General features: G+C 46.2%; 1 protein-coding gene across 2 annotated transcripts in view; it reads left to right on the top strand.

The window, feature by feature from the left end:
• Positions 1-10,367, top strand: part of Ccm2l (CCM2 like scaffold protein) — a 35,995-nt gene extending 25,628 nt beyond the window's left edge. Inside the window, exon 10 of one of the 2 annotated variants that reach the window (XM_076851669.1) lies at positions 10,297-10,367. In XM_076851669.1, the coding sequence (XP_076707784.1) occupies positions 10,297-10,304 (8 nt within the window). In that variant the 3' untranslated portion in view covers positions 10,305-10,367. Of the gene's footprint in view, positions 1-7,603; positions 7,688-10,296 lie in introns of those variants that run through there. The other variant, XM_076851668.1, reaches the window with a different exon arrangement.
• Positions 10,368-12,896: the final 2,529 nt, after the last annotated feature.

Genomic DNA, 12,896 nt, shown 5'->3' on the forward strand with positions numbered 1-12,896 from the left:
TCCTCGGGAGTCTTCCTGGATGCATCCCGGGCTGGGCTCAGCGTCCTGCTCCTTGCTCCTACAACCCCATGGGTCTCCCCACCCCCAGCATTTTCCACTGTGTCTGCTTCAGGATTGGGTTGAAAGTTGCTTGAGGGCCAAGACCATCTTCTCCATGTCTGTACCCCCAGGCTATGGCAGAAATGTACACAGGAGGCTCTTAATAAATAGCAGTATGAATGGAAAGTTTGGGTGCCAGCACCAGTGTTCACTCTCCATTCATAAACCTTGAGCCTCAGCTTCTCTACCTGCCCAATGGGCGTGCGACTCTACCTCCATGGAACTTGCAGACACACAGAGGGGTCAGACAGACAACAGGTGAAACATGTGCGTGTGTATCACCCACCTGCTGATGACAAGTTCTCTGGAGAACCATAAGGCAGAGTGGGGGCCAGAGAAAACTAGAGGATGCAGGAACTTTCTAGAAAGGGGGATCAGGAACTTGCTGGGAGCCATGATAGGTTTCTCAAAGCTAACCTTTTTGGATGTGGGGATTTAATTTGTCCTTCTTGGAAAAAGGAGGGCCGCAGTGACCTCCTGCCTGGGCGACTATAACTGTGAAATGAACACCCAGCTGCTTTGCAAATAAAAAGGGAAATGCTTGTGATGGGAAGTCATGATTACTGCGCTCTCCCCCACTCCCCAGCTGGTTTTGAATATAGGATAATCAACAGTGGTCTCAAGAAGTTTAAAATGTGGAATGTAAATGCTAGGAAAATCTATTTTGGAAAGAGCCAGCCTCTGACCCACTGCAGAATGAAGGCTGCATTGTCCCCTGGCTCCCGCCTTCCCTCAGCCTGCCTCCAGTCCCCAGTCAGAGTCCCTCCCGTGCACACACTCACACGCATGCACGTATACACACACACACATGCACACACTGCATTTTGTGTAGTGTTACCAGCAGCTGTTGGAGGCACACCAGAAGCACAGGCCCCATGGTTTTGAATCCCAGCCCTCTCCTAGCAGTGTGACCTTAGGTCATCCCCATTTATAACAGATAAATGAGACAACGTAAGCCAAGGTGACCTGGTGAGGCAGGTACTGCTACTCTGCTTAACAGGTGAGGAAACAGGCAGAGAGGACTCCCCCAAAGTCCCTGCTGATGAGAGGCAGGGAGTCCAGCCTCTACCCCTCTGGCTGTACGGCTGCACCACCCTGCCCCACCGTCAAGTTCATGCTTGGAACACCTTCCTGAACTGTTCATCTTCTGCCAGGCTTCAGTTCTACCTTGTTCATGAAATCTGATTCTGCTTTTCTTTCTTTAAAAGCTCTTTATTTTACTTGAATAACTAACATGTAGAAGTGGTTCACAATTCAAGAGTAGGAAGAATATACCAGGCAGTCTCCTCTCTGCCGTACCCTTGGGACCATTCTATGCGTGTGTCCCTCCTGACTCAGCCCAGGCATTTGCTAAAAAAATCCCCTGTGTCTGTTCTCTTGTTCTGCACAAGCAGAAGACACAATAGAAACCATTGTGCACCTTGTTTCTCCCCCTTTACCCGTTTATCTTGGCCCTTGTTCCTGGTTAGTACACAAGGAACTTCCTCATTTTTTTAAAAAATGCTTTTATTGAATTATAATTTACATACCATACAATATGCTTGTTTTACAAAGCAATGGCTTTGGGTACATTCACAGAGATATGCAACGGTCACCATGAGATATTTTATTATATTTTCACACAGCCCCGGAAAGCCCACTGTGTACCTTAGCAGTTACCAGTTCAATGCAACCCTGAATCTGATTCTCTTTCCACCAGGGATTGACCTCAGGGGTACTTAACCACTGAGCCGCATCCCCAGCCCTGTTAAAGGTGTGGGTCACTGAGCGGGGCTCCAGATCTGCTTTCTGTTTCTGTGGATTTGTCTATTCTGGATATTTTATATACATGTTTTCACAGTTTATCCATATTGGAGCATGCACCTGTGCTTCTTACCTTTTTTTTTGGTACTGGGGATTGAGCTCAGAGGTGCTTTACCACTGAGCCCCAACCCCAGCCCTATTGTTTATTTTTTTATTTTGAGACAGGGCATCAATAAGTTGCTTAGGGCTCTCTCTAATTTGCTGAGGCTGGCCTTGAACTTGCAATCTGCCTGCCTCAGACTCCTGAGCCACTGGGATTACAGGCAGGCACTACGGTGCCCAGTAAGCTTTTGAAGAACTGCCAGACTGCTTTTCAAAGCTGTTTCACCTTTTACATTACCACCAGCAGTGTATGAGAGTTCTAATCTTTCCATGGTTTCACAACACTTGTTATTACTTGTCTTTTTTTATTATAGCCATTCTAACAGATGTGAAGTGGCATTTTATTGTGATTTTAATTGGCATTGTCTCAGGACTTGTGATAGTAGGTATTTCAGATCTCTTGCCCATTTTCAAATATGATGTCTTATTGTTATTGAGTTGTACATATTATTTATATATTCAGGATCCAAATCCCATATCAGAACTATGATTTGCAAATACTTTCTCCCATTGTGTGAGTAGTCATTTCATTTTCCTTATAGTATCATGTGCTGAACAAAAGTTTTTAATTTTGATGAAGTCTAATTTATTTACTTGTCCATTTGTTGCTTGTATCACAACCAAGAAGTCTTTGACTAACCCAAGATCATAAAGATTCACTGCTGTTTTTTTCCTCAGAGTTTTAGTTCACATATTTACCTTTATGATCCATTTCAAGTTATGTTTAGTGTGTGGTGTGAGGTAGGGGTCCAACTCCATTCCTTTGCATGTGGATATCCAGCTGTTCTAGCACAACTGTGGAAGAGACTATTCTTTCCCTCATCGAATTGTCTCAACTGGATGTAAATGTAATGGTTGACTTGTCAACTCTCAATTCTCTTCCATCGGACAAACGTGGCTATCCTTATGTTAATGCCACAATGTTTGGATTACAGTAGTTTGTAGTAAGTTTTGAAACTGGAAAGTATGAGAGAGTCCTCCAACCCTGTTTTTTCAAAACTGTAAGCTGTTCTGAATTCCTTCATTTCCATATAAATTTTAGGATCAATGTGATTTACCACTGAGCTACATCCCCAGCCATTTTTATATTTTATTTTGAGACAGGGTCTCAGAAGTTGCTTAGGACCTTGATAAATTGCTGAGGCTGGTCTAGAACTGGTGATCCACCTACCTCAGGCTCTCAAGTCAATGGGAAGAGAGGCATGCACCACCATGTCCAGTTACAACTGGGATTTTGTTAGGAATAGTGTTCATCAATTTAGGGAGTCAGCTCAGTGTGGTGGCACACACCTGTAATCCCAGTGAGTCAGAGGCTAAGAGGCTAAGGTGGAAAAATCCAAGTTCAAAATTCTCAGCAAATTGTGAGACTCTGTCTGAAAAAAAGGGGGAGGGGGAGTACTGGAATGTAGCTCAGTAGTAATTCAGTGGTAGAGCACTTGCCTAGCATGTGTGAGAGTGTAGGTCCATACCACACACAACTAAAAAAAAATCTGGAGAGTATTGTCATTTTAACAATCTTAAATTTTCCAATCCATGAACATTGGACATCTTTCCAATCTCATGGGATGATGTTACTTAAACCATAAATTTCTTTTCTTTCTTTCTTTCTTTCTTTCTTTTTTTTTTTTTTTTTGAAAATGGGAATTGAATTTTGGGGCACTTGGCCACTGAGATACATCCCCAGCCCTATTTTGAATTTTATTGAGAGACAGGGTCTCACTGAGTTGCTTAGTGCCTCACTTTTGCTGAGGCTGGCTTTGAACTCGTGATCCTCCTGCCTCACCTTCCAAGCCACTAGGATTTCAGGCATGTGCCACCACACCTGGCTAAACCATCAAGAATGTTTTATAACTTTCCAGAGTTACTTCTTTTGTGAATTTATTCTGATCTTATTCTGTTTTGTTTTGTTTTTTCGGTACTGGGGATCAAACCCAGGCCTCACACATGCTAGGCAAGTTCTCTACCACTGAGCTACTGAGCTATATCCCTAGATCTGAGTATTTTATTGTTTACAGTAATTTAATATCAGAAATGGAATTTTCCTAATTTCTGTTTCAGATTGTTTATTATTAGTATCTAGAAATACAATCGGTTTTGGAGTGAGGATATAGCTCAGTTGGTAGAGCGCTCGCCTTGCATGCACAAGGCCCTGAGTTCAATCCCCAGCACCAAAAGAAAAAAGAAAAGGAAATATAATTGGCTTTTGCATTTAGACAACTGCTTAGTATTCCACTTTGTATTAACATTTATTTTCCCCATCTCTAAATAATGGACATTTTGGTTGTCCAACCATTTTTTTTTTTCACCCTGCGACTAGGGATTGAACCCAGGGCTGCTCTACCACTAAAGCTACATCTCCCGTTTTTTTTTTTTTTACTTTTTGTTTTGAGACAGGGTCTCACTGAGTTGCTGAGGCTGGCCTCAGGCTTGCAATCCTCTTACCTCAGCCTCCTGAGTTGCTGGGTTGACAGGCATGTGCCACTGCACCACTTTGTCCAATCTAGTAAAAGCAGTGCTACAATGATCTCTTCTTTTTCTAAGCTTTTTTTTCTTTTTCTTTTTCTTTTCTTTTTTTTTCTTTTCTTTTCTTTTCTTTTTCTTTTTTTTTTTTTTTTTTTTTTTTTTGTGTGTGTGTGTATGTGGTGCTGGGGGTTGAACCCAGGGCTTGGGCATGCAGGCAAGTGCTCTACCAATCGACCTATGTCCCCAGCCCTTTCTGAGCTCTTTCTATTACCAGTAGCCACTATTCTTGCCCCATCATCCTGCCCTTGGTGACTGCCTTGGCCTCCTCTCCGGACTCCCTGTTGCCCTCCTGCCCTCCAGTCCATTCTCCACCCCGCAGCCCAGCAGATTCTGTTCTAATGTCCCTTTTGTTACTTGTGTCATATCTAAGAAGCCTTTGCCTAACCTCGAGCCACAAAGATTCACTACTGTGATTTTTTTCTGTCTTTTAAGCTCATACAATTACCTCTGTGCTTCATTTCAAGTTATGAAAACGTAATTTCAGCCCATTTGGCTCACTGCTCTGCTCAAAATCCTCCCAAACTCCCTCTGGTGTCAATTAAAGTTTAACACGGATACTAAGACGTTTGTGCCTCACCATCCAGGCCACTACCTCTACCGCGCTGTCTCCATCACCCTGCATTCCAGCCATCCTGGTCCCTCGCAAACTGTAACAGCACTGCCATTGCCTCCCAGGACCTCTGCTATCACCCCGCCCCCCCAGATTATCACAGAGTCAGCAGGTCTGCCTCTCATGGCGCCTCCTCAGAGAGGCTCCTGACCACCCTGCCTCAGGTCACAGCACCCTCCTCTCCCAACATGCTGTCTCTGCCCTTTGCCTTCCTTTGTCCTGCTGTAACCCATGTCATCCCTTGTATAAGATGTGCTCTCAGAGCTGGGCACAGTGGCACATGCCTGTCATCCCCGCAGCTCAGGAGTCTGAGGCAGGAGGATCGCAGGTTCAAAGCCAGCCTCAGCAACTTAGCCAGGGCCTGAGCAACTCAGAGTGACTCTGTCTCTAAATTTTAAAAATAAATAAATAAATAAAAAGAGGTGCTGTGGATATGGCTCAGAGGTTAAACACCCCTGGGTTCAGTCTCTAGTACCAAAAAAAAAAAAAGATGTATTCTCAGTATCTGTTTATCATCCATCTTCCTTTACAGAGTATAAATTCTAAGAGCACAAAAAATTGATTTTTTAAATCAGTTTGTCTTTGTTATGAAAGTCCTCAGCCGGAGTCTGACTCCAGGGGTCCTAACACATCAGATGTCGCCGCTCACTCCAAAATCCAAATGGAAAAAGTAACCGTGAAAACTGGAGAGGAACTTGAACCCGCGTGGCCTTGTGGGGAGGCACCGGGAGATGTCTCAGCCCAGGCCGCAGGTCCTGACCCGAGCTTTGGGTTTGAACAGAGGAAAACTGGGGGGGTGGCAGGGGGGTGTACGGGATTCAACAGTCTTGGTCAAACTGAGGTCTGGTCGGTCACCATCTCAGTGCTGGTTCCAGTGCGGTCTCGCCACTCGAGGGGACAACCTCTATTTGCTGCTCGGGATGTTTGTGCGTTAGACCTGTGATCCTGGAAGGGCCATCGGTTCCCAGGAAATGACGGCTCCTGCCGAGGAGGGCAGTGGTGGGCGGCGGTCCTGGAAGGCTGTTTCTGGAAGCCGTCGGGCAGTGACTACAGACTCGTAAACACCACCCTGGGGTCTGGAACAGGACACTAGAAGCTGGTGTCAAATGCCCCTTGGTGTCACCAGTCTTGAAGGAGGATGAGGTAGATTAGGTAAATATAAGCCTAATAAACCTTCTGTTACCCGTTTTTAAATGAACGGTCCTCAAATGACTAACCTGCCTGCACACAGAGCTGAGCAGGAATCTGAAGACAGATTCAAAATGAAAACAGCTTTATCCTGCTTTTAGTTCCCCATCGGGCATACACAGGCCCAAAGGAAGAGTCAGTGCTTTTAGCAAAAGCAACTTCTAATTCTTTATTATTTCCTTAGCATTAGGAATAGAGGGTGGCCCACAGCAGGGACTCCACCAGCATTTGACTGTAAGCCAGGCACAGTGGCCCACGCCTATAATCTTAGCGGCTTGGGAGGCTGAGGCAAGAGGATCCTGAGTTCAAAGCCAGCCTCAGCAACTTAGCAAGGCCCTGAGCAACTCAGTGAGACCCTGTCTCTCAATAAAATACAAAATAGGGCTGGGGATGTGGCTCAGTGGTCAAACGACCCTGAGTTCAATCCCCAGCACCAAAAATAAAAAAAAATTTAAAAAAAGAAAGAAAGGAAAAAGAAAAATTGAAGGGCTGGGGATGTGGCTCAAGCGGTAGCGCGCTCGCCTGGCATGTGTGCGGCCCGGGTTGGATCCTCAGCACCACATACAAACAAAGATGTTGTGTCCGCAGAAAACTAAAAAATAAATATTAAAACTCTCTCTCTCTCTCTCTCAAAAAAAATATTTAAAAAATAAAGAAAGAAAGAAAGAAAAATTGAATATAAGGCTGGCCATGCCAACTTCCCGTCCATCGCCATCCAGTGGCTTCCCATGAATCTTAGAATCAAATCCACACTCCTTACAGAGGACGACAAGGGCCCGAGTGACCTGGCCAGCCTTGTGGACCTCGCCACAGGTCTCTGGGGGTTCTTGAGACATACAAGGCCTTGAGGCCTTTGCGTCTTGAATTAGTTGTCCACGTGGCACAAAGTCACACCAAAATGTAACAGCTTAAACCAATAAGAATGTAGTACTCCCCCGCTCTGTGCTCCAGGGACCTGGGTGCAGCTGGTAACTGGGCATCTGGCTCGGGTCTTCCATGGGGCCCAGTCAGGACGTCAGCCTAGGCTTTGGTCCTTTCAAAGCTTGACTGGAGCATCCATTTCCAGGTGGCCACACACGTGGCTGAGGGTTGGAGGGTTAGTGCTGGTCCTTGGAAGGAGGCCTCACCTCCTGTCACATCCTCCTCAAACTGCTGAGTGTCCTCACAGCAGGACAGCTGGCTTCCTCCAGAGGGAGTGACCAGGGAGAGAGCCACAGTGTCTCTTAGGAACCAGCCTCAGCAGTCACGCTCTCTGTTGTCCACCATACCTATCTGCAGAAATCAGGCAGGTGGCCCCGACCCACTGGACTCAGAGTAGGAGGGGCTGAGTGTCCAGCCGTGTGAACACTGAGACGCCACCTGGAGATGGACACCAACCGCCAGCTGCTCCTTTGCCTTGGTTCTCTGCCTCGCCGGCTCCTGTTCCTCCTCTGGTATCTGCGCAAATGCTGCCTCCTCCGGGAAGCCCTCCCTACCTTCCCCTGTCGACCCCTCAAAGCTCCTGTATGGATCCCCACCCCTCGATGGCACTAGTCACAGTTCTAACCTGCCCTTATTCTTGGAAGCACTGGTTTAATGCCCAGCGTGAAGGTGAAACCCCGAGGCCAGGGGTGGCGGCTGCCTCATCCTCTGTTTCCCCGACACCATTCAGACACCCAGACTCAGAAGGTGCTCGATAAATGTTTGTTGACTGAGAGAATCAGAGTCACCAAATGCCATGCTCAGGCTGCAAATGCGGGGAAGGGGGACGAGTGTCCTGCCCTGGGACCCACTGACATCACCCGACTTCAGGCCCTGCAAAAGTCATTCCAGGGTTCTTTGTATCCATGGTCAAAAGGATCCATTATCTCAAGGAAAACACTTAAAAAAAAAAACCTATTTCTTCTTTGGAACAAGGCAGGTTGCACCAGAGGTGACTTCCAAAGTGTGCTGGAATCGGTGTCCAAGCAGCAGTACAAAACTTAATGACCCAGACAGAGGTTCCACTGAAGACACTGCGGATCCAGCCAGGCACGTGGCACATCCCTGTCATCCCAGCGGCTCCTGAGGCTGAGGCAGGACAGCTCAAAGCCAGCCTCAGGTACTTAGTGAGGTCATAAGCAACTTCATGAGACCCTGCCCCTAAATAAAAATACCAAATAAATAAATAAAATAAAGGGCTGGGGATGTGGCTCAGTGGTTAAGTGCTCCTGAGTTCAATGCCAACAAAACAAACAGCAACAACAACAAAAGGAGACTGACTAGTGCACAGACTGTGCTTAAGCACTTTTTACTTACATTTGTTTTTTGCAATGACCTTCTAAGGTAAGCATTATTTTTATTCCCTCTTGACAGATGAAGCAACAAGCTGGGAGAGGTGACCTGGGTTGCACACTACCACCCAGTTGGCAGATGGCAAGCCAAGGTGTGAACTCCAGTCTGACTCGAGATGAAGTGCTGAGCTCCACTCTGTGACCAGCTATATTTCCTAGGACACGAAATGATTGAATGAATAGAAAAAATGTTTGTCACTCCAAAGACCAGTGTTTTAGAATAAAATTCATAATTATACAAATGTTCTTTGAAGCAAATATCAAACTTAGAGGAGAAATTTGTTTTCATTAAAAAGAATAACAGGGGCTGGGGTTGTGGTTCAGTGGTAGAGCACTCACCTGGTACATGTGAGGCACTGGGTTCCATCCTCAGCACCACATAGACAAATGAAATAAAGGTTTTGTGTCCATCTACAATTAGAACAAAAAAATTTTTAGAAAAGAATGACAATATCAAATGTTGGCAAGGATGTGGAACAACTGGAAATCACACATTGCTAATGGAAACACAGAGTGGTATAACCTCTCTGAAAACAGTCTATTATGAAGTCAAACATGCACAGCTTATTATAAACTTGCACATTAGTTGCGGATTTTATTATGAATTTTATTAACATACACTTACTCTATGATCCAACAATTCTGATCCTAAGTATTTACAAAATATAAATAAAAATATGTCCATACAAAGACTTATACATAGCAGCTTTATTTACACAACAAAAACCAAAGACAACCCAAAGGCTCATCAACAAGTAAATTATAAACTAACAGTGGCACATCTATACAATGGAATACTACTCAGCCCTGAAAAGGAACAAACCAGTGGAAAGTGAAACAATTTAGAAAACCTCAAAAGCAAGTGAAAGAAGATAAATATTAAATAAATACATAGGAATGCTTTTATGTAAAATTCTAGACAAGACAAGGTTAATCTATAATGACATAAAGGCCAATCAATGCACTGTTACCTCAGGCCACCTAAGGGTGGGACAAGTTGACTGTAAAGGCCTGTAAGGGACTGTTTCTGGATAATGGAAATGTTCTGTATCTTGACTGGAGTGGTGATTAGTTACAGAGGTGTATATTTGTCAAAACTCATCAAGCTGAATATTTATTATGGTACTTTTTATTTATAAAAATTATGCTAGGGCTGGGGCTATAGCTCTGTGGCAGAGCGCCTGCCTCACCTATGTGAGGCACTGGGTTTGATCCTTAGCACCACATTAAAAAGTGAAACAAATAAAATAACGGCATTCTGTTCATATACAACTACAAATTTTTTTTTTTTTTTTTTTAATTATGCTGGTCAGGCACAGTAGCACACGCCTGTAACCCTAGCGACTCAGGAAGCTGAGGCAGGAAGACCAGAAAACCAGCTCAGCAACTTAGCCAGGCCCTAAGCAACTCACCGAGACTCTGTCTCAAATAAAAAATAAAAAGGGCTGGGGAGGGGCTCCGTGGTAGAGTGCCTCTGGGTTCAATCCTTGGTACAAAAGGAAAAAAAAAAAACAGGAAAAGAATTCTGCTACAATAAAGTTGATAGGAGCTTTGGGAACACGTACAAGGATCTGATTGCAGCATTACTTTAATAGTAAAGAATATGGGTCAATTGTCCTTGAAGAGGAGGACGTCTCAGCTCTCTGTGGCCCTTTGCAGGTGGCTGATGCAGATGCCCCGTCCCAGGACCTGCCTTTCTCCCCTGGAGCCTCTGGTGACTGGGAGAGCAGGCAGCAGGCTGGCAATGCCACAGGACCGATGCCCTCCACGCAGCCCTCTCCAGTGCCTCACGGGAGGGAGTCGGTGTGTACATGCTCAGCTCCCTCCTCCCGGGTGGGACCCTACACTGGATACCCCCCCCCTGCCTCCAGGACGTCCCCAGGCTCATCCAGTTGCCCCCAATGGAACCGCGGGGGTAAGGCTCCCTCCCTCCCCTTCTCCCTGGTCCTCCCTCTTCCAGACCAGCGTTTTCTGTCTCCTAAGCCACTGTCCACTACTGCCTTGTCAATCCGTGTCCAGGGTCTGTGTCTGAGGAACACAAATTAGGCCCAGTGGACGACAGACACCAAGGGTTGGTAAAGGTATGGGGAAATGGCGGGAGAGAGCAGGACAGTGGCCATCCTGCATGTTCCTGTCACTCGTGGCAAAACAAGTCTTTGCAAAATTCTCCCCTGAGTCCCTCAGGGGAAGCGTGTGAGAATGTCCCCGTGGCATCGTTTACAGTAGTTAGATATGGTGTGCAGCCTGGGTGTCCGTGACCTAGAAAATGAAGGAAAAAAATGGGGAGGATGTAAACAAGGACTCCGCACTGTCACATCCACAGCTGGCTACATATCAGCAACTGTGATGAGTGAGAAGAACAAGTTGAGTAAGTACCACTCAAGTAAATTGAACACACATTCACAATATTGCCTATTTTTAAAAGGGCATATATGCATACATACACACACATATATCTGTATATATAGTCAAGCTCATTTACTGAACACTAAAAGGTCTTGTCTTTCTTTTTCATGGTTCTGCCAACTCAGGGGACATTTGGCATGTATGGATACGTCTTTGGTTGTCACAAATGAGGAAAGGGGTGCTACTGGCTCCTGGTGAGCACGCCCAGGAGAGCTACTAAACATCCCACTATGCCCAGGACGGTCCACGATAATGAATTATGCAGCCAAATGTCCACGGAGCTGAGTCTGAGAAGCCCTGCAGACCAGCCTCTGGAGCAGAGCCCAGCACCAAATGGATGCATCTTAAGCGCACGAAGGAGAGACCATGGGCGGACAGCAGTGGAAACACAGAGACGGACGCAGGAGGACTCCTGTAGGTTTTGGAGGTGTGTTCCACAGGTGACACAGTCCTTATCTTTTCTGGGAGCTGGGCACATCTAATCCACTTGAGGATTCCATCACCTGCAGTCAAGCCCTCTCTCCCCTGCCAATTTGGGAAGTCCTTGAGTTGTCCCGAACCCTGGCTAGGAGGACCCCAGGAGGTTCCTGTGGGCAGGACTTTGCATGGCATTTGAATAGCGCTGGGAGGGGGGAGGGGGCTGCTAACCACACAGTGGGGGAGGGGCCAGGTGAGAAGGGAGGGATTGGAATGCGAGAAACAGAACAGAAAATTTGGGAGTGGGGCAGTTAGACTCCTCTAACAGTGAGGAGGCGGTAGAGTAAGAGAGGCTAGGGATCCTTTAACAGGGGAGGTCAGAATCCCTAAAAGGCCAGGTTGAGAGTTTGGGGTGGTGAGGATTAGAGTCCTGGAGATTCAATAAAACTCTTGGGGCAATAGGAATTGGAGAATCAGCAATTAGAATCCCCAGGTCAGTAACCTGGGCTGGGGAGGAAGGCCTGTAATCCCAGCAGCTGGGGGCGGGGGTGGGGGGCTGCGGCAGAAGGATGGTGAATTCAAAGCCAGCCTCAGCGATTTAGCCAACCACTGAGCAATCTATGGAGACCCTAAAAAAAAAAAAAAAAAAAAAAAAAAAAAAAAAAGCTAGAGATGTTGCTTAGTTGTTAAGCGTCCCTGGGTTCAATGCCCATGCCCCCCACCTCACCCAGCAAAAAGTCCTCCAGGTTAGGGTTATAAATCTTGAGAACAGGGTTAGTTTGGGGGGCTTTTGTTTGTTTGGTTGGTGTTTTGTGTTGTTTTCAGATTAGGGATTGAAACAGTCTCTCCTACACCCACAGTCCTTTTGTTTTATTTGTTTGTTATTTTTTAGACAAGTCCTTACTAAATTGCCCAGACTGGCCTCAAATTTGAGATCCTCCTGCCTCAGCCTCTCCAGTGGTAGCGATTACAGGACGGGTGTTTTCCAGGGCACTGGACTTGGTTAGAATCCTTTGAAGACAGGGGTTAGGATTCTTGGTTGGCTGGATTAGAATCTTTGGGGAAGGGGCAGTTAAAAATCCTTCAGATGTAGATGTGAAAGCAAAAAATCCTTTGGGGGGGGCAGGATTAGGATCTTGGGAGGAGGAGACCGGGTCCTGGGGTTCTTGGACCAGCGGGTTAGAAACACTGGAGGCTGGGTTAGAATTCTTTGGACTCAGGTTTGGAAAATCCGAGGAAGGGAATATATAAAAGGGGAAGCGCTGGAAACTGGGAAAGAGGAGGGTGGGAGCTAGGGTTCGGGTCTGTGGCGCTTACGGTCCCCCAGGGGCCGGGTGAACGTCCTCGGGGGCAGTTAGAAGTCTCCGATGGGTGGGGTTTTTTAAAAGATCATGGAGGTGAGATAAGGACCCTGGAGCAGGAGACAGGTTGGGAAC

This window comes from Callospermophilus lateralis, chromosome 3, assembly GCF_048772815.1.
Source record: "Callospermophilus lateralis isolate mCalLat2 chromosome 3, mCalLat2.hap1, whole genome shotgun sequence".
In the NCBI taxonomy this organism is placed as follows: domain Eukaryota; kingdom Metazoa; phylum Chordata; class Mammalia; order Rodentia; family Sciuridae; genus Callospermophilus; species Callospermophilus lateralis.